This window comes from Pseudopodoces humilis, chromosome 1 (assembly GCF_049639895.1).
Source record: "Pseudopodoces humilis isolate 2021_Gansu_Grassland_sample_001 chromosome 1, ASM4963989v1, whole genome shotgun sequence".
Classification (NCBI taxonomy): Eukaryota; Metazoa; Chordata; class Aves; order Passeriformes; family Paridae; genus Pseudopodoces; species Pseudopodoces humilis.
Genome location: NC_142200.1, coordinates 6,941,556 through 6,963,793, shown reverse-complemented (window position 1 = coordinate 6,963,793; position 22,238 = coordinate 6,941,556). Strand labels below are relative to the sequence as shown.

General features: G+C 37.8%; 1 protein-coding gene across 4 annotated transcripts in view; it reads right to left on the bottom strand.

Annotated features, from left to right (window-relative positions):
• The window catches only part of ZFAT (zinc finger and AT-hook domain containing), a 122,504-nt gene that overhangs the window by 78,207 nt on the left and 22,059 nt on the right, over nt 1-22,238 (bottom strand). For all 4 annotated transcript variants that reach the window (XM_014257860.2, XM_005516892.3, XM_014257858.2 and 1 more), the window contains exons 4-10: nt 20,326-20,499; nt 15,925-16,075; nt 14,181-15,652; nt 12,688-12,920; nt 6,208-6,295; nt 2,281-2,430; nt 263-436 (exon numbers count right to left, since the gene is read on the bottom strand). In XM_014257860.2, coding sequence (XP_014113335.2) covers nt 263-436; nt 2,281-2,430; nt 6,208-6,295; nt 12,688-12,920; nt 14,181-15,652; nt 15,925-16,075; nt 20,326-20,499 — 2,442 coding nt within the window. The remainder of the gene's footprint in view (nt 1-262; nt 437-2,280; nt 2,431-6,207; nt 6,296-12,687; nt 12,921-14,180; nt 15,653-15,924; nt 16,076-20,325; nt 20,500-22,238) is intronic.

The following is a 22,238-nucleotide window of genomic DNA, read 5'->3' as shown; positions in this document are numbered from 1 at the left end:
CAATTTTCTGTAAAAAAAGGAAGGCATACAAAGCCAACACAAATTTCAGAGAAACGTAGAATTTCAGAGACAGCAGTCTGTCTTTCACAGAAATTAATTTTGCAAAGTTTTGAATTATTTCCCAAAGCTGTCTCCTGGGAATAAATAAAATCTGTAAATCACACTTGAGTGATTTCACTTAACTGAAAAGCATTTGTTAATAAGGCCTGTAGTACAGCCAATATTTATTGTCCTAAAATAGATTTAATAAACATGCACTTACCATCAGCAGTATGAAGGAGTTTATGGCTCTTCAAAGTGCCTTTTGATTTGAACTTTTTCCCACACATATCACAAAGGTGGGTTTTCTCTGTGCTGTGACGATTCATGTGGGCTTTCAAGTTGCTCTTGCTGCGAGTGGCGTACTCACAGAGGGAACATTTGAAGGGTTTGACACCTAAACATGAAAAAATATACCATGAAACAGCCAGGCTGTGCCTTTCCATGAGAGGGTGGACACTTACTTGAAAGAAACCTCAGATCATGTAAGCAACATGGACTAAGAGCAACACTTCAAAATTTGTATCTCTACAAATAAGACATTTCATCTATAGCTTCTGTGTAAATGATACTGAGCTTGTGACAGCATCACCTAACCTCCTAAGATAAAAGAGGAGTTCCTTCACAATTGAATATTGCCCTACTGAAGCCAGGTACTGAGTTTATCCAGGAAAATACTGATATTTGGGCCTTGCTATTCCTATCCTTCATTTAGAAGTAAAATCCAGACTGCCTACATTGATGCCAAGCTGGTGTACGTCTCCCTCTAGAAGTCTTCAGGTAACCACCACTCTCCATTTACTACAATCAACAGTGAAGAAACCTGTTATAAGGAGGACTGCTTCATTAGGCAGTTAACATGAAAGCAGAAGTTAAATGGGCAAGCTGTATTTTATCGTTAATTAGTGTCAGATTTGCTAATGGTTCAGGCAGATACAAGCACTTAAAACTTCACTGCCCTCAAACTGTCCAAAGCACACAGAGATATCTCCAGTGCATCATCTAACAGAAGGTCTATAAGAACAAAGTAAATCCTTCAAAGAAAAGCTGAATAAATCTGAACTGGCAACAGTTCAACAGTTTCATGAGGGTCTGCACATTTTAGATTGATACTCGTGACCTTAAAATTAGATTTACAAGCATGAGAAATTACAGTCTGCTTTAGGCACACTTGATTGCACACTTTGATTTGGGAAGAAATTTCTAATCACCTCTTTCTCCTGCTCGTTAGATGACATGGATTCCCAGTTCCAGCCAGAATAAAAGAACTCTGCCTACGGAATACACAGGGTGTTTCTCTAGCCTACATTCTGCCTTACCTAAACTCCTTAATGGAGGAAAGGCCACTAGAGAAGAGCCCTGCTCTGCTACACAGGCAGGAAAGCTCACAGAGCATTCAAACAAATATGCTGTATTGTACCTATATGGGAACAAACACTTTAGAAACAAGATACCAGTTTAAGAGCACCAAATCCCATTATCCCCTTTATGCAGAGGGATTGCTGAAGAACCTAAAATCACAGGCAATCTGTTCTATAGATTACTAAGGTGACTAAAGACCATGTAAGCTGTCTTCAACCTTTTATAAAAATATACAGACTGGGTAGACACAAAATTTTACTGCCTAAAGATTTTAAATTCAAGGCATTTTTAACCCACCTGTTGCCATATTACTGGAATTTCTCCCTAAAAAGTCATAAATATGATGAGCATTATCTTAGGGGATTTTGATCACAGTCTGTGTCTGTGGCAGTTAGCTGCCATGCTCTGCAGGATTTAATCAAAACACCCACAGAATTTATATGTATACATCAAAGCAACTGGATTTCAATTGGTTTACTAACAGATTTCCAGACCAAGGATTTTTGGACAAATGTAAAAGGACCAGCACAGACTCATAAGAAGATGCAGAAAATTACTTGTTTTAAAATACTGAGCATGTATTTAATTCACTCCTCTTTACTCACATAGAATACTTTATAGATGTTTATGAATGAGTTTTGGAAAAAATTGCATCAGAATTTAATTAGTTTTTATAAAATATTTAATCTGTCCATGTTCTGAGTGTGAAGTTCCATATGTGATCCAGAATCCATTAAACTAATCAATTAACCTCCAATGTAGCCTAAAGTTTTGCATTTGAGTATAGAAACAAACTTCAATCTGTTTTTTCTATGTCAGCAAAGCTTCAGTGGAATATGAGACTCATTATATGCCAAAAGCTTAAAACCAGAGTTTTACCTTCATGAGCCCAAATATGACGCTGAAGGTCTGAACCATTCTTCATAAAATAAAAATCACAGTGGGGACATTTCACAGCTCGTTTTCCAATAAGTCCTTTCAGCTGAACTCTTCTGCCAAGAATCTCAGAAATAGTTGTCATTGAAACCTCTGAGAGAAATGGAAAAGACAGTAAGAACCAGAAGGATGTGAGGGAATTTACTTTGTAATTAATCTTGAAGAGCGTGATCCTGATTCAGTTCAACTTTTAAAAAGCTGTATTTCCCTTACTCTTACTCAAAACTGACTTGAGCAAAGAGCACAAGGACCTGTTTTTCCTTTAGGCCTTCTAGGATGCCCTGTCCTTTCTCTTTTGATCTGTGAACTCACTGTCCTCACTGCCTGTTTGAAAAAAAAAAATAAAAAGCTTAAATATAAAAAAATTTGGTTGGTCCACTGGCACAAAAGATCATTTTATTACTATGACCCTTCCCCATAAGCTAAATTGGCACATTTTTCTTCAGTATTTTCAAAAGTTTTATTCAAGATTTCACCCCAGATTTCTAGATATCAAGGATCCTAAGACTATTCACTTCAGCCACAGCTACAATGGTCAGAATGCTGATAATCAGGAACTTTAAAGGAAAAGCCAGGCTCGTGGAATAAATGTGACTGTAAGGGACCTCTAAGGTCACCTTCTCCAAGCAGGGTCAGCTTTACAGTTCCATTTTCAAAGTTACATCAAGTTGCTTGGGGTCATATTCAGTCCTGCTCTGAACACATCCATGGATGCAGATTCTACAGCCTCTCTTGGCCCATTCCAGTGTTTAACCATCTTTACACTCAAAACTGTTTTCCTAGTTCTAGTCAGAATCCCCTTGTTTCAACTGATATCCCTTCACTGTACAGCTCCAAGAAAAACCTCCGTCTTCTTTTTAATTAGATTGCTAAGACAGCAATTAAGATTCCTCTCCTGGCCTATTCTTATTCAAGCTAGACACACTCAATTCTGTGTATTTCCTTCATATGAGATAATGTTTTGGTTGTCACAGTGAAAAAGTTCAAAATAATGAAGTTTAAATTAAAGTGGCCCAGACACATTATGAAAACATTGCCAGATGCTTTTAAAAATAAATCAAATTGCTCAATACACGTCAGATGAATGAAATGCTATCTCTTGACTTAATGAAAGTACAACACTCATGCAGTCTAAACCTTAAGACATGAAAGCTGGTGACATATTATGCCACAAATCTTATAAATTTGAAAGTTCCTGACTAAACTTAGATTTTTACCAAATTCACCTTGTCTCCTGATGATCGGTCCCAGAATGGAATCACAAAAATCCTGCCTGAACTCAAATGCACAGGGAAAATAACCTCAAAAGCTGACTGTAAAAGCCCGTGAACTGAGCAGAGATAAGTTCTAAGGTACCAAAAAAAGATAAATACAGCCAAAAGTCTGAACCCTCATCTGCCTTTCATGGCTTAGATGCTTCATTCATGACTGCAGGCTAGGATGTCTGCTCAGTGGGGAGCTATGGAAGCTGATGCCTCTCATGTCTCAGAACTATTAAGAAGTATCATATTAAATCAGACAGTGGATGAAAGGTAGATAATTCTGGGAGCTGGGACCACAACCCAAGACTCCTCCTTCACTGCTGAGTAAAAAATCATTGGGCAATAAAGCCAAGCTTCTCTTATCTCTTTGGTTTGAAATACTGCTCTACCAAAGTCTATGGAGATTTTTGTCTCACAGCCTTCATGGGACCAAAATTCAACTCCGCTGCAAATATAGAAAAGAAAGGAGTACTTTTTGATTTCATACTTTCTACTTGATGAAAGCAAAGAGACAAGGGAGTGGGGCATGCTGAATGATACTAAGAAAAGAAGGAGAGGGGGAGTTCTAAAAATTACATTTGAATGATAAATATGAAGGTGTTTCAGTTTAAATTAATTTTTGATATGTCATTTTAAAATTCAATTCCTGTTAACAGTACCTGTCTTTCCTTTCATCTTTATTCATTTTCATTTACATTTTTGAAAACAACTGCACTCATGCCACTGCAGTATTTAATAGCTTATACTGTCAGACCCCTCACATTTATTTGGCTTGTAATTAAGTATGGTGTATCACTAAAGGATTTCTTCCTGATTACAAGGAGAAAATTCACAGAAATAAAAAAGGTTTGTGCATTATTTCTCCTCCATATATTAAAACAGGGTCATTGCATAACTATTGCATAGGCATATCTTAGATGTAGTATTTCTTTAGTACCATAGAGATACATCTAATAAATCAACTATTCTGCCTTTAAGCTCTATGCACCTGTGATACACGAACGAAAAATGAAAACACGAAATAATAGTGCAGATTATCCTTTTAAACCTTACTTCTATTGTAAGAGTTCAAAAGACCCACTTGGATAAAAAAAAATATTCAGACAGATTCAGATACCAAATTAATTGTTCAGGAGTATTTAAATGCATGAGTTTAGTACTCCAAGGCTCCAGAGTTAACTGGTATTTCTGGACCTTGATGCAGCACACAGTGATCAGCCAGCAGCCAGTGCAGGCTACTGGAAACATGTAGGGGCACAGAACATCACGTCCTGCCAGTTCACAGGTCCTGTTACTTAGGAAAGCCTCCTATGCTCCCTGCCTGAGGCAGCACGAGGGCTTTAAAGGCACGGTTCTTGAGATTCAATTTCTGTGCTTACTGGTGTTATACCTCCTGACTACAGTATAGCTCAGAAGCCTTTTCTCATCTCAATTTCCTGCATCAGACATGTCCTCTGACGTACGACAAGCCCTCCAACCACACTGCTCTGGAGTGGTCTGCAAATAAAGAGGTTTAGTAACTAAAGAGCTGAAGTGGGAGTTCAGGATGAAATTAAAGTGAAGGAAATTGTTTAAAACACGAGTCTAGCACTATCTAGTGGCAGTAGGAAGACGAAATACTGCTTTACCCATTACGCTGTACATCTGACAAGAAAGACAAGGAAAATTACATAATTTTAATTGGATTTTCTCCTCAGACTCAGTCTGAACATAACCCATATTTTCCTTCTTTGTATCCAATTATGTCAGGTGATAAGGAGCACTGTAGATAAATTAATGAGAGTGTCACCTCTCCCTCCTCTGCAGTAGCAGCAGGGCTTTCTATCCAATGTAAGACAGATCCTGAGAAGCAGGAAATTAGGGACACACCAGTGTGGCTCTGCTGAGTTCACATCAGTGAAATTTAAATCAGACCCCACACCAGCATTTCGGGATCGAATTCCCAAGGTCCGAGAAAGGACTGTTTACTCAGGCACAGCACACTGACTCACCAAATTCATGTTACCTTGCTCTTGCACTGACAAATCAGAGCACCAGAATGCAAGGTATAAACAGAGTTTGGAGCAGTTTGCTGGATCCAGCCAGGTCTGCCAGCTCCATTACTGCTGGCCATACCACATCCCTGCTGGTTCTAGTGGGAGCCCTGCTGCAGCCTCCAGCTGGCCCTGGGGGTCCAGCCCAGCCCACAGGACCTGGGCACATGCAGGGCCAGCTCTGCACTCACATCAGTCACCTCCAGACAATTCATGAGCCCTAAATGCATTCCTGTCAGCTCATGTAAGGCCAGCTTACATCTCCTGGGCTGCTACAGGATGTCTATATGCCTGATCCTAAACTTCCCAGTGCTTAATTTGAATTCACCCTTTGCCAGATGAAGACAGACTTCTTAGCACAATTACTGACACAGTCCACACCACACATGCTCAAACAGTAACACTTCTCACTCTAAATTCTAATCTGCAAAACCAACACCATTTTTACTCTAAACCAATTGAATTAGAAATAGACTGTTCTCTTTCTTAGGAATTTAATCACATTTCACTGCTCATTCTAAACCCTCATCCATTATTACAACAGACTGAGAAATCTTCCTTGATTTTTTTCTTACCAGGGTGATTTGTCTTGATGTGAGATTTTATAAGTCGATCTTCAGAAAATGACTTCTCACACACAGGACAGGAATAACTCTTTTTATCCTTAAGTGAGAAAGAGAGAGATTGCATTTTCAGTCTACTGGTATAATCACTACAGTCGTTATTCAGTAATACATGGTTCTTAACAAAGTTATAATTCAAGGTTCGGTTTTTAAGGAGAAAATGAATGTATTTATAGTGAAATAAGTGAAGGAGAAATATTAAAAGACTCTAAGCACATCATTAATCCTCATGAGTACAGGGCTCCAAGTTACAGCAGACGAGAATATGCACAATAAATGTAAGAATTATCTTCTGACTGACTCCGTAGAAAATCAGGAGTCAAAAGATCAAGTCACATAACAGAAGAAAATGTATTTGATGTAAGCAGTAATATTTAGGGTTTCTTTCTTATTTTTTTTCATAAGTCTGCCCTTCTGAAACTTAAGGATGAGATCTTACCCTTCTGAAGAAAACCACCACTATGTGGATTTATAAAATGGCATGAAATGGAGCAGCAGAGTTAACAATGACAGATGCCATTACTTATTCAGTGTCTACATTCCTAACTACTTTATAAATATTCAGCATTTTATGTATTACTGATAAAGCCTTATTCTGCTATTTTGATTTAAAGACTTACAGACTACAGTGGATTTTCTCAGTGTCACTGATGTTATAAGAGATTTAAAACTATCAATCAAGTTCAGCTGGAGAGTTTTGATGTAATTTCTTCCTATATGCAATTTTAGTCTAATTGTAATTTTCATTTTTTACAAATGCATCTAACTCCATGTAAAAATGTAGGCATTTTCTCCGTTACACTTCAAATTAAAACTTGACAGTGATAATATAAATTGGGGAGATTGATCTTTCCAGAAATACCTGCTGGCACTGGATGCTCAATCAAATGAATGGGTCATAGTCACCTCTGCACTGAGTGGATTAATTTGTGAGTGGATTATCATAATCACAGATGGAGGGAGTCTAGCTAGTCCTGATAGCTGAACAGGTGCCCAGGTGACACATTACCTGGTTGGAGAAGTGCAGGTACCCCCCTACCAGAGATCCCTAAAAAGGTGAGCTGAAGCCACACAACAGACACTTCACTACTTATTTCAGGACCTCAGAAATACTTCCTGAAAAGTATGGATGGAAGATTACTGATCAAAATGAGACAGAACCCTGTGTTATGAGTGAGAAATGTGGAGATCACAGGAGGATAAGGGTCCTGGACTCTACCAGTTTCTGACCTTTGACCAAAGAGCATCTCTGAATAGCGAGGAGGGCTGTACAAGGAGGTCATTATTGTCCAGATGCTGCAGTTGTACAGCTGAAAATGGACACCTCTTTTAAAAGAAAAGCCAAAATTGATGGGTTTTCACAGATTTTAGAATATGATGCAGCATTTTCAGTCAGTCTCATGTAACTCTGAGAAACAAATCACTGTGTTTCTCAAAACAAAACCTACAACTTAAAACCAGCACTAGCCCTAGAATACCTGGGCTGAAATAGCAATAAATACTCCCACAACTGTAGGATATGGAGCTCTCACTGCCATTAATATGGCAGTGGCACAAGGAGAATTCTGCCTGAGCTGACAGTCATTTGCTCCTGTGAGAAAACCTGCACCAGGAACTGGGGATGGCAGCTACACAAGGATTACCACCCTGAGGGCAGTACCTTGCTGTGATGCAGTTTGGGCCGTCATAATTTTAAGCCCTAAAATTCTTAAGAGAAAAAAAAGGAAACATCAGAGAATACTAGCTGAGTTTTGGAAGAGATTCAAGGAACCTACAAAGCTGACAAAACCTCGAAAAAGAGCTGTTAAATTGTGGAATTAGGGTCTCTCAATTGATAAAACCGAAATCTGCTACTGATGATTTTGGATTTTTTGTGAACATATTACTCCAATAAAGATTGGCAGATCAATCATAACAAAACTCCATAGCAATGTTTGCACCTTTTCCAAGGAGCTGCATGATCACATTCATAATTTGGCACATATAAGAGAACAGCACTATATCATTTGGGGCTCTTGAGCTGAAACTTGTTGACAGATCTTGGTCTATTCCTCAAACTTGCTACGTATCTGATTTCAAAATATGCAATAAATAAAGGAAAAAAATAGTACACTTTTAATGTACAGTTGGGTGTACCTGGTCTTTAATACTCACTGAATTAAGTATTTCTCAGTATGACCAGAACACTAAGACAAATGTTAAATAATAAAAAAAATTTCAACACTCCACTACTCAAACACTACTTCAACTGAAGGGCTGTTAACTGTGACAACTTTACATTCTTATTAATATTCTTGAGGAAGGCAAGGCTATAAGCCTATGTCTTAAGAGGAAAAATCAAAATAATCAGAAAATGCATCAAGAGCTATAGAGCAACATGAATGGATGGGTGCTAAGAACATCTTGCCACAAGACGCTGGTAACAAAATTCCTCAACAATGAAATAATCCCAACAGCTTTTTTCAAGCTGTTCAAAAGTTATCTACACCAAGTTCTGCAGAAGTGATCTTCAAAAGAATTATCTTTTGTAGTGTAACAGAGTGTGAGTATGAGCATTGAGTCCCTTCAAAGTGTGTCTGTCAAACTCCGGTTTCTCATCGAGAGCGACCAGCTGAAGCCAAACCTCTCCTTGCTGGGTACCCAGGCCAGTGGCAGAGTATTGGAGCTTATGTTGTCAGCTTGGAATGCTTAAGTGTTCTTCTGTTGCTGCCCTGAGACCTTGTGTGAATGCTTCAGTGTAATCCCATGACTCTCAAAAAAGCCTTTAAAAATCCCCTGTTGCAAATGAAGCCATTGAGCACAACACAGAGCCTCAGAGAAGGTCCCCTGCACCACAGCTCCAGCTCTTCAGGGGCCCTGGCCACAGGTGATGAGAGAAGCCCTTTGAAGGCTGAGGTTGCATTAATACCTGAACAACATTCTTAGCCTGCAAGTTTTCCCTGATAAGAAAAAAGTTATTTTTCCTATGCCTTATTGGAATACCTGCCTTCTGAATGCCTTTGAATGTTTTTTTGAAGGACAGGAACAGAAGCAAAACATGGAGAGAGCTAGATCTACCTTTGTTGGAGACCAGCTGCAAAGTTCAATCAGATATTTAAATTTCAAAGTCAATCACTTCCTGATATTTGCTCAACACCCCTATTAACCAATTTGAGAAAATATAATAAACTTAAAATAATTCCTAAATAAAAGTAGATTTTTCACTGAAAGTGTTGTTTACATTCCATAAAACAGGTACATAATTTATGTACACAAATATTTTTAAATCTAATGAAAATAAATTAGTCTAATGCTATCACAAATTTTCTTATGTTGTTTTGTTATTAAATAAGGCCACTTACATAATAATTACAATGCATTTCTCTTTATATAAATGAATTAAAATTGTGCTAAGAAAGCATCGGCTATATTGCATTATCCATTTATAGTGCTCTGAAGAGAATTTTATTTCTCTGAGGCATGTGTTCCAAGATAATTCAAGGGGTAGGTATACAATTACACAGTCACAAAAAGAAAAATTAAAACCCTCTACTAAACATTGGCACTCACAGAACATTTACAGAAAAACTTCCCACAACTCAATTAACACAACATTTGACTGCATAATTTTGTAGAGGAATAAAGGGCCAAAGCCTGCTACCACATCTATTCAGATCAACAGAAATTTAATTTTTAACACCCATTGGATTATAATTGGACCCCTGAGTTACACTTCTGAGGAGTGAAGACTCCAGAAATCTTCACCACAGTTGTCATGATGCTCAAATTAAAATTTTCCTGGAAGATTCCTGCATTAAACTGATGTCCCATTAAAATGTAACTCAGCTAAAAGGATGTGATGTACCTAGGAGACAGCTGTGCACATGTGTGTGGAGGCTACAGGAAAACACAGATGTTTAAACAGACTTTTCTGAACTCTGACAAGAAGCAGAACTCAGCTCACAAAATGACAAGCACCTGCATACAGTACTTAAGCATTTTTCGTGAAATAACTATCAGTATAAACAAATGCCAAGCTGACATTAATTATGGAATTGAGGACTAAGAGCAAAAGCTGTTTTCCAACAGAGTGCCTGATCATTAGATCAGAGATGTTTTTGTTAATTGTTTCCCTTTGCAGTACCTTGCACTCTCAACTGCACAGCAGCACTGCTCCAGAAGTAACACAGCCAGACCAGTGACCATGTGAAAATTTACTCTCCTCAGGAAGGGCAAATAAGCAATCACAGCTTGAACATCTCACATCCTACCAACAGCTATGCTATTACATGAAAGGTCAGCAGCATAATGGAATTTATAAGCATCCTTCCAAAGACAGGAATAATTTACATCCCAAAATGTGCAAGAAAGCAGATGTAGGCACCTAATAACGAGTGTGGTGGTCCTGGGTCTGAACTGAACTTTTATAGAGGTGCTAATGTTGCAGTATCAATTACATACACAGACATAAAATATTTCCAGAGACAAACCTCTCTGTGATGTTTATCTGCTCAACACAGTGAGTATGGCAAAAGCCACAGGGGATTGTAAATAAACTCTGGTACCTACATCAGCATTGTTTAATTCCACACCCTGCCCTTTAATGCTACCATGAGCTCATTCATAATATAAATTGTACTAAAGAAATTTGAAACTGCCCAGCCTTTTCCTAGGTCCCATGACATTGTTCATGTCACAATTTCAACTTTGGAAGAGCTCAATAAATGCCAATAAACATCAAAAATATACAACAAAAGCCCGAGGAGCAAAACATGAGTACTGAAAATCAGAGAATATATATAAAGTTTTGGTTTTGAATCAAGCCACACCTCAATTCCCAGGCTTCAAAAGTAAAAATCTTCCTTGTAACAACAATGTGTAGCAGATACAGAAGGCAAGAGGCAGCATATCCACACTCCCCATCATCATCTGCCAGGGGACAACCAATCCCAAATTCAGTGCAAGACTTGAGTGCTGCAGAGAGAGCAGGGTGGGTGGCTATACAGTGATATATACAAGGATGAAGGGAAAGCTGCTTCTCAATACCCATCATTTATCTTCTACAAATAATGCAGGGATCAAGCTGAAATGCAGCCAGCAAGGAGGTGATGAAGGACATGCATCCACACAAGGAACTGAACTGAGATTTCATTATCTTCTGTCTCCAGAAAAGTTATAATTTTAATATTTATTAAGAATTGATTTTTCAAATTAAAATTAAAGTAGATTTCCACATTTAACTGTGCACAGATATATATCTGAAGAAGTGGTCCTTTTCAGTGAGATATGCATGGAGTAAATACACAAAGCACTGGGCACAAAGACCAATATGAGAATTGCCAAATTCAGTTACTAAGTAAATTCTAATACATGAATTTTTCAATCCATTTAAATAAATATATTTGACAGTAAGCATCAGTAAGCATGCTTCTGAAAGATCTTGCTGTCACAATGGTTTTAATTATAAAATCCATTTTCTCAGTTCTGTTTAGAATTATGAAAATTATCTTCCTGGTGGGAGCTGTTGGACATCCATCACACTTGAAAAACAGGTAGTTACAGAAGGATACAGGAGAGCCAATTGTAGACTTTTTTCTTAAGTGTCCTTAGACCACAGTTACACAGATTTTTGCTATCAGATGGGCACTTTAAACATCATTAATTCAAAAACACCCAAAAAGAATGTCTATTATGTGAATTTTCTGTACCTTTCACAACAAATTTAGATTCCATTTCAAATATTTACAGAAGGGGAGGACACAAGGGGGGGAAATTTTTTCTTTTTGTGTCATCTCTTCTGTTTGGTTTTAAAGTTCTCCAGAAGTAACTGCTTATGAAGAGTAGGAGGTGAAGTGTTGTTCTGCTCAAATACCTTCAAAGTATCAGCTGTTGGAAATACTGACCAATAGCCTACCAATACCTGGTTTTAGCACACGGCACTCTGAGCTGGAGGGCTTTCTGAACAAGACAGGAACCTTTAAAATGGATCTCTCTGTCTTTGCCAACACAACAGAAAATGGTAGACGTTCAACTGCAGCTAGATGGAACTACTAAAGGAAAAAAAATCCTTTTCAACAACTTAAACATCTTTTGTCTGTAGTAATTAAGAACATATTTTCATTCCACTCAAGTAATTTATTTATGCAGGAAGGGAATTCAGGTTCATAGAATGAAGTAATGCAACAATAGTATCAACTTTATTCTACTTGTTTAAATGCCAAAGGATTTGAAAATACTGGGAAGACCAAAGGAAAAATGGATACAAACACACTTTCCTGGAAACAGCTCTCAGAAGATCCAAATATCCAGTTGCTCTAAGTCAGGTATTCCCAGGAGTGTGCAGAGAACACACAGGTAAGAATCCTGAGCTACATCTTAAGGTATTACCACAGAATCCCAAACACTGAAGAGGACAAGGAATTCAGTCAAAACCACATTTGGTTTGCTACTCACCAGATCAGTGTGAACCTTAAGGTGTGCCTGGAGCTTGTATTTATCTGGAGTGGAGTAGTCACAATGTTCTGTGGGACATTTCAGCAAAATATTGCTGTGTTTCTGAATGACGTGGCGCTTAAGGCAGTTCTTGGTGATGGAAGAATAATTGCACTGGGAGCAGTAATATAAATGTTCTCGAGTGTGCGTACGGACGTGCATGTCATAGTGCACCTGGTACCAAAACAACTTGCCTGAAAATTGAATTAGACATGAAGAAAGTAATACCTAAACAATTGTTAGTGAAAATTAAAAAAAAAGTAACCAATTTTCTTTCAGGACAAAACACACTGTTTGAATCCTGTCTCTTTTGTCTTTAATGAAAACTTGTCTAAAGACTCTTTGCTACTGAAAATATATTTACAAATCCATCTTTGCCCAAAAAGATCGTGTTAGATGTCCTGAAACAGCCTAACAAGAGCAACTTTAATACATATCAGTGATCTTTTTCCTAAAGAAAAAGTTCTTTATATCTTTTCTTTAGGAAAGAATCTAAAGATTTCTTTAGGAAAGAAGGAATTAATGAAGAATCTGAATGCAACTGGACACTTAAAGAGACTGTCAAAATATTTTTTGTTACTTTCTTTCATGTTTCTACTTCTTAAAAATCCTTTTTGGCACAATGGCACCAAAAAGCTCAGAGCAATTCATCCGACGTACAATGTTATGGTGTTTAGAAATTTGTTTTTTAATTTTGTTTGTTTAGAAATTTGTTTAGAAATTTTGTTTTTCCAGACTTTGATTCCCTTCCCTTTTCAAAAATAAAAACTACAAAATATATCCCAAATTGTTTCCTTTCCAGTAACATAAACACAATTATTTTTAGTTAGAATAAATGGGAAAGGTGTGTTATTCTCACTTCCATAAATTAAAAAACCCAAACCAATTACAATCAGGATAGTCTTGATCTGATACCATGTAATTAAAATTTTCATCTCAAAGAACCTGGTTCACAACAAGACACAAAATTATGCCAGTATGTATGTTTCTATTGTACAGAATGTATATTACTATAAATCCTCCCACACTATATGAAAAAAACCTGAATTTTTTAGTAAGCTGATAATGAAGCTCAAGCATTACAGCATGGACTGAACTAATGCTGATCACATGCCTGAATCTGCTGTGCTTGGCCCCAGTCAAAGTTGTGACTTGGGGAGACCCATGTAGACAGAAATAATTGAATTCTATCAAATTTCACCTCAACAGAAAATTGACCCTTGCAAGGTACTGCTTTGCCATATTCCACTGGTGGGCTTTTTTGAGGACACTTGACTCATTTCACATTATTTGTACAGCAAAAAGTAAATCCCACCGACCCCCAGAATCCATACTGAACTACAAAATTAATGCTGCTGCAAAGATACACAAATATATCAAACACTGTAAACCAGAGGAGCAGAAAAAAGCATAAGATTTAAAAAACCCCCAAACATAATTCCACTGCTCCTTACCACAATATTCACATTCCAAGTCTCCATAAACCTTCCTTATCCTGTCACGCAATTCAGTGTTCATTTGTCTCTTCTGCAAGCTGTCCAAGATCTGCATGAAGGCGACGGATCCATTCCCCCCATTGGCTGTAGCTGTGTTAGAAGGAGCTGTCTGGGGGCTGGTGGCTGCACCAGCCTCTGCTGCTGCCGAAGGGCCTGTGGCTTCTGCTAAACTTTGAATGGGAGGATTGTCTGTTTCTGATTCACCAGGAGGAACAGACTGGATTCTCTCTTCAAGGACTGGAAGGTTCTCAGTCACTGCGTTGTTCTGACTCACATTTAAACTTTTGTCTTCAGATAGTAAAAGATGAATTTCTTCACCCTGCTTGTTTACAGAACTACACTGATTAACTTCCTCTTCATTTGGGGGTGTACCTTTTAACTCCTCAGGGCCAGCAGTACCATTTTTCAGCAGGAAGCAATCTGATGCTACACAGGGCTGCACATCTGGGACTGCTACATCTGTTGTTGTCTGACACAGTGTCTCTGCTACATTCTTCACCAGAGGATTTTCCAATTCTAAGGAAAGGACTGCATCAATTTTTACATCACCATTATGGTGACCATCATGGTTAACATCTGCAGCTGCTGATTCACCTTTAGCAGCAGATGGCTGTGGGGTGTTAACAGCATCAGTACTCGAGACAGTCGATTCACCTGCAGTTTGTGTCTGCTGGTCACCAAGGGCTTCTGGCTGGATGTCACCTCCTGGCTCAAGGAGGCAGAAGCTTTGGTTGATAGAACTGTTAAAAACAGAGTCCTCCTGCAAATCTGCGTGTACATCTTTGATGTGAGCACGGAGCCTCACAGAACTGACAAACTTCTTTAGGCACACAGAACACACATATACAAAAGGGTGCTTTCGAACGTGAAGCTCAAGGGCTTGGTATTTAGTGGCTCCATGACCACAGAGCTCACAAGCAAAGGGTCTCTCGTCACCATGAACAAGCATGTGACGGTCCCGGTCCAGTTCATTTTTGAATTTGCGCTCACAAATATGGCAGTCATAGAGAAGCTGTCTTTTGCCCTCTCGTGTCATCAAGCGAAGCTCATCAAAAACATCTTTCACCTTTTTATCTTGAAGGTCGTGAGTTTCCTTCATATGCTTGATCAAGTTTTTAACATCTGAGTATTTCTTTTTGCAGAAACGACAGTGCTGCTTAATTTTCTTATGAACCCTTTCGATATGGACTTTGAGATGGCCTTTGCTGAGACAAGTGAAGGTACAATAATCACAGCTGAACTTCTCCCCGGTGTGCTTCCGCAGGTGAACGTTCAGGTTGGCTTTGATGGCACTGGCATAACTGCAGTAGGAACACTTGTAAGGTTTCTCATTTGTATGAATCCTCAGATGTGCTTGGAGGGAGTGCTTAAATTTGAACACCTTGTTACAGTATTCACATGTGAAAATCTTCAGCTGAGTTGGACCCAACCTAAGAAAACCCAAACAAACAGTTATATTTACAGTAGTGAACCTTGGTAACATAATGTGTCAAAATTTCCCTAGACATTCACAATGGACAGAAATGCTTAGTTTTTAAAAAAATGTATTCTCCAAAGGCACTTTAAATTATACAACTTATTAATAGTTAATTTTCAGCTGTTCCTTTATTTAAAGATCCCAGAAAAATGTTTCATGAAAATGGATGGGGAAGCACTTCTGTCATACTCTGCATGAACACAAATATAAGTACTTCAAAATTACCTGCTTGTTTTCATTGCCTGTTCATATGGGGTTTGCTGAATGGCATATTCTTGATATCCTTTGCGTTGTGATGGGTCTTGGACTGCTGTATCTGGAGTTGTGGGTTCACTTTCATGAGGAGAAGCCTCAAGAGGAACAATTTTTCTGGCTCCTAAAGGTAGTACGAAAAAAATGCTTATTAAAAAACTCATACTAGACATGTGCATTGTCTATAAAATAAAAGTGTAAATTAAACAATAAACTCTGTAATCATTAGTTTCACTGTTTTAGTTTCTGTTGTTAATGACAGATTCACTTCCAGAAGCCATCAGTACTTGCACCACAGTTCTGCTTAAATAACTTGCCAGGACTGATAGTTCAGAGGGTTATTCATGGTAATTGAAGCCTGCTACATAGAGATCCTACATCCAAATATTTCCACCTTTAAAAGATTGTAAATCTTCTAAATAAAATTTGGATTTTTCTGTTTCTGCTTCATACCACAGCCTTTGAAAAATTATGCCAAGCTGTTTAACCAGTTCCACAAATATGTTTGGAACAGCCTTCTCAGGGCAGTGGTCACAGCTCCAAGCCTGAGAGAGCTCAAAATGCGCTTGGACAATGCTCTCAGGCACGATTCTTGAGGCTGTCCTGTCCTGGGCCAGGGGTTGGACTTGATCTTTGTGGAGCCTTTCCAACTCAGGATATTCTGATTCTGTGTTCCACATACACTTCTCAATCTCCACTGCACACAGGAGGGGCTCTACTGAATGCTTTAAGCCCAGATTCCTGAAGATATTATTTATAAAATATAAGCAGTATTAACATAAAGTCTCTGAAGCTACAGTGGGATTTACCCAAAAACAGGTGTGAAAGACTTAGTGACATTACATGAAGGAAAGAAGTGCTATAGACAACAAGGAGAAAAACAAAGTGATTTTAAGTGGAAAATTGAGATATTTTGAGAAGAGGCTGTTAGGGAGTATGTAAAGCTATTGAAGCTTTTCCTATCAGACTGGACATCAGCCAACCCTGTAACTAAACAGAGTAACTAAACTGTAATAGTTCTGTTGCTCACTAAACTGGTTGCGTCTAAAATCAGCTTTTTTTGACTACTGTTTTTTAATAATGCTTTCAGTTCTGTACTAAAGATTCTGTAGGTTCAACAGAACTGATCTTCCAAGTTTTCACCCTAAATATTTCCAGAACATTACAACTTATATTATTCCTGCTCCTCCCTCTCCCACAAATGCCAGGTTGTCCACAGGACTGCATGTCCCAAATTGTACTGTGGTAGCCCAGTGAGATGGAACCTTGTCATCACAGCACAGGAGCCATGGCTTAGTCTGTGGGTTCTGTACAAAGGTAACAGAATAGACATTAGACACCAGAAAAGTGTTCTGATACTTCAATATTTAAAAGAGAAGCAAATTCTATATTTAGAGTGACTCAGTTAAAATAAAATAGGTCTTAAACTGCTTTATATGCGTGATTGCCTCTTCCAGGCCTCCCATTTCCTGACTGTGAGACAAAGATCCTCATTAAATGCTCCACACTAACTCTCCTCTGTGCCCTTCTGCATTTCAGGACGTTTGAGAATTTCCTAAAAGGACTGCTGAACTGTTTAACAGACTTTTGTACTACCACCATAAAAATTTAATCACCTAAATTGGGTGAACTAAATATATACTCACTAGATAAATACTAACTCACCAGTATTTTTGCATACTTTTAGCGGGCAGAACGCTCCAAGGCTATCTTCATGTTACTGCCTCTAAATTACCTATGCAGTTCACAGAGAGACAAATGTCTTTAAAAACTTGAAGAGGGAGATTCAGATTTTCAGACATGTTGACGAAGTACCTGCTCACAAAAGGCAATCACATCCCCTAGTGGGAGGTTGCTACTTCCCACCATTAGAAGATAGGGAAGCATTAAGAAACATTAGATGTCTCCATCCACTTGGGATGCTGACTGAGGGTGCCAACAGACCGGCAGCCACAGCAATCACTGCAACATCACAAATTAATGACTACAGCATATGCCCAGAAAGTGAGAAAATTGGTTTCAAGGCTCTACCCAGTCTTGTTCCCACATGTCCCTAATCCCTAAAGAATGCCCTCAATATTCAGGCTAGGGAAATGCCTAAGAACAAGGCAAAAACATACAAGGTCTTATTTTTCATTAAAAACATCATATGCCAATAAAGAAGATAAAGGTTTTCCTGCCTCCCTAGGCAATCATTTCAAGAAGCCAAAGCTTATAAATATCAGGGGGGAAAAAAATGAGTTTATTGTATGGATCATTTCTTTCAGAAAAATCCTTCCTCCAGCACTATCATATCTCTATTTTAAAGGCAGAATTGACTTTAGTTTACTAGACTTTATTTATGCCTCCTGCTTTCCTCTTTTCAGTCAATATCACCTAAGTAAATCTGCCTTCAGAAGAATAAGATTTGAGTTCCTCATGACATTCTGACAGCAGCTTCTACAGATAAGCATTACCCAGTGAACCTCATCTCTGGCTCAAACTCCGAGATGGCCTCCAGTCTCTTACAGTCTGTCCCTTAGAAAAGCAGCCTGTCCTTCACTACAGAGTTCCCCAATACTTATCAACAGTCTGAAAGGTAATAGAATTATTAGGAATGAATCAGAAATAAACCAGGAAAGAACATCAACCTGATTCTATTAATTCAACTAAATTCTGCAAACATCCTAAAGCTTCAAGTATGGATCTCAGAAAAGGATAAAGAAGAATCAGAAAACAACAAAAAGACAAAATCAGAAGTGTTTTGTCTGGGAAAGGGATACAGAATTCAGAGACCTTCAGCTTGGAAAAGAGGTAACTGAAAGTGAAATATCAGAAAAAACTCTGTAATTAGCAATACTGCAGAAAAAAAAAAGTGTGAATAATCATTATCTCACAACCCACAAAAAACAGTTCAATGTAGACTTAAAACAAAATAAAGGAACATGCACTTTCACCCCACACGTAATAAAGTTATGGAACAATTACTGTATAACGTCACAGAGACTGAAAATATAAATGCATGCAAGATGGGATTTAGACAAATTAATTTATATGCATTAAATATGATACTCCAGATTCAGCTCAACAACTGTTAGAATCCATGAGATTTTACACAATAAGTGTCTTTTTTCTTTCCTATAGAGATACTGCCAGCTGCCTTTAGACCAACATTTTTTTGTTTTAAGAAAGACTTTAGCTGAAGTTTAAGTATAAAAAAAAATATTCATAATGTAGGTACTCTGGCCTGTAAAGTTAAAATAATGTGCTATGGGTATGAAGAGAATATTTGTTTCTTGCAATCTCTTTCTGAAGGAATGTGTTTTTCCAGCTTCCACAATATCCTGTGAAATGTTCTCCAAATGTGCATGATCCGTAGAAAGACAGCTCTGAAAGTCAAATCATCAGAAACCAACCCTACCCATAATCCCAAAGCTCTCCCTGCAAACCTACCCCTAACTCTCAAAATCAAGCTAAAAAAAAAGCAAAAGGAGAATTCAATATTTGTGTAGGTTAGGTCACCCTGATGTTGAACACATTTTAATTTACACAAAAATAGAAACCCAGACCTGTGTATGGGAGGATGAAGATTCTCCCTTTCACTAGAGCTGGACATTAGATTGGCTGAGCTAAATCAATCTGTAAACCCATGATAACATAAACACCTGCTCACATTCAGAAGAGAAAAGGTTTCATTTCCCTAACATTGCCTCATTCAACATTTGCTTTATGTCAGCATAAGGACAGCATCTTTTCTCTGGCCCTCCATTCAACTACACATTGGTGATGCCTGAAAAGTACCAGTACAGGAGTTTATGACAAGGGTTAGAGAGGTAATCTGCCTAAATTCCGACACCGTATCTGTCCTTCTGTAAATACATTATTAATTTTCTAGTGTGCTTTACTACAGAAGTGCATCAACAGGCACAATGATCCAAAGGGCAGAAAGTTGGGGTTGGAGAACAGCATTTGCTTGTGGCAGCAGTCTGTTCTTATTCACTGAAGAGGGTGGTAAGGCATGGAAAAGTTTGCTCAGAGAACTTGTGGATGCCCCATCCCTGGAAGTGTTCAAGGCCAGGCTGGATGGGGCTTTGAGCAGTCTGGTCTAGTGGAAGGTGTCCCTGATCACAGCAGACAGGTTGGAATTAGATGACCTTTAAGTAATTGTGGTTAACTACAGCCAGGTCCAGCATTTCTTGTACCTATGTAGAAATGTGACTGAAGTTCTACAATTAGCTGCTAGATGTGGAGACTCTGCATCAAGATAATCAAATAATGCTAAATATTTTTCATACACTAAATATTCTAAGGAATTTGGTCTTAGACCAATGAATGTTTTATACAGTGTCAGCATAATTTTAAAAAAAATATTATATAATTGGTGATTTTGATTACCTGGAATAGTTTCATGGGCTGTCAAAACAACACTTATAATAGGATTTTTAGCTCCTGAAACCTGTTCAGTCTCCTTAGCTGATGCTGTTTTCTCTGTTTTCTGAACTCTGGGCCTCTTGAGAGTTTTTTCTCGCTCATCTTCCTTCCTGTCAAGGTCAACGTCAGAATCATTACCTAAAGAGCAAACATCAAAAAGAAGGTAACTATGTACAAAAGCAATGCAGGTAACAGTCACTAACACTGCAAGAACAAATGGGATTTGTTCTTGCAAATGCTACAGTATGCTGCTACATATATGCTACAGTAGAAAGAAAGACATTATCAAAACAAGATGTGCTGCATGATCCCTAAAGGGGAACTTTTTTTCCCTCAATTAAAAACCAGCATGGTAATTATACAAACCAAGAAAATATGAAAGAAAAAAAATAAAAATTTAAAAAATGAACTCTCAGAAATATGTGTTTCTAAATTCATTCACATTATTGTGGGTTTTTGTGAAAATGCTACAAACTTTGTCAAAGTTCTCATGATTTTGCAATTAATGAACAATTTATTTTTCTCTTTTCCATATTTAATTTTTCTGACAATCTTAGGATTCTTTTTAGTACTGGTTTCATTACCAATCTTATTTAATGGAAAGATTTTTGACATTCTCTTTGGATGTGACCTTCTTCCTCTCCTGTTATTATAAAACAGTAGCCACAAACATAATTTTCTTTTTATTGGTGATTCAAGAATAATTAGATTCAAAATAGTTCTTTGGTTCAACCTAACTCCTGACATGAAACTCCTCATTTTGAAGGCCTGCACTTCCAAATCATTCCCTCTTGCTGTTCAGTATGTCTTCAACCTCTTGTATTGGATAAGTTTTCAACCTGATAACCAGAAACCCATACAACAGTTGTATACAAAACACTCTTCTGAGATAAAAATGAATAGCCAGTAATCAGCTGATTTCTTTCTCAAAGCAAATAAGGAATTCCTTTACTGAAATTCTAAAAAATAAAAAAAGTAAAAAACAAACAAAAAAACCCAGTGTCTTTATAGATAAATAAGTAGCAGCATAGATAAAAAAAGAAAGAACTCTTAAGTTTGTACCAATAAAATTTCTTATATTAGACCAATAAAATTTCTTATATTAGATGCAGTAATTGAGGTAGAAGATGCAGACAAGAGAAACCAAAGTTAGAAAATTAAGGCATTATGCAGATGTTCCAGAGGCAATGAACAAGGAAAGAAGAAACTAATGGAAGAAAATTATAAGCAAATCCAGTGAATTTTTCTTTTTTTTTTTTTCTCTCAATCTACATCAGTTTATTCAATCTCCAGAGTAAGTAATTCCATGTATATAAAAAATATGCTGAAGCTGCTGTAATGAGATAGGGAAACAAAATAAAAATAAAAAACACTAAGAGAAAAGCTGTAGTGTGTCCAGATTTGTTTCTGACATTCAAACAGCAGAAGTGAAAAGATACAGCATGAAGTGGCTGTTTTAATTCCAGTAATATTTTGTAAATACTCAGCTGAGATTGAAACAAAGACTGTCTCTGTGGCCTGACTGTAATGGAACAAAGGTTTAAAGTGACCTGACTGTTCCTTACAAAAATGAAGGACACGAACAGAAGCTACAGCAGCACGGGTAGGGCTGATCACATAACCTGCATAAACCACGATTTCTTTATTAGACACAGAACCAGAAGGAAACAAGGTGTGCAGGACTCACTAGCTTTCTCAGGCATCCTGAGGCAGAAATCTGTAGGCTCACAATAGGCAGTGATTTAATACTAAATTGTAAACCTGGAATTCATATTTAGAATCTCCAGAATGAGGAACAAACACAAAAACACCTGAATTCAAACACAGCCATGATTCTGCCCAGCTTCCAGCTCCACTGCCTGGAGAGCCCCCAGCTT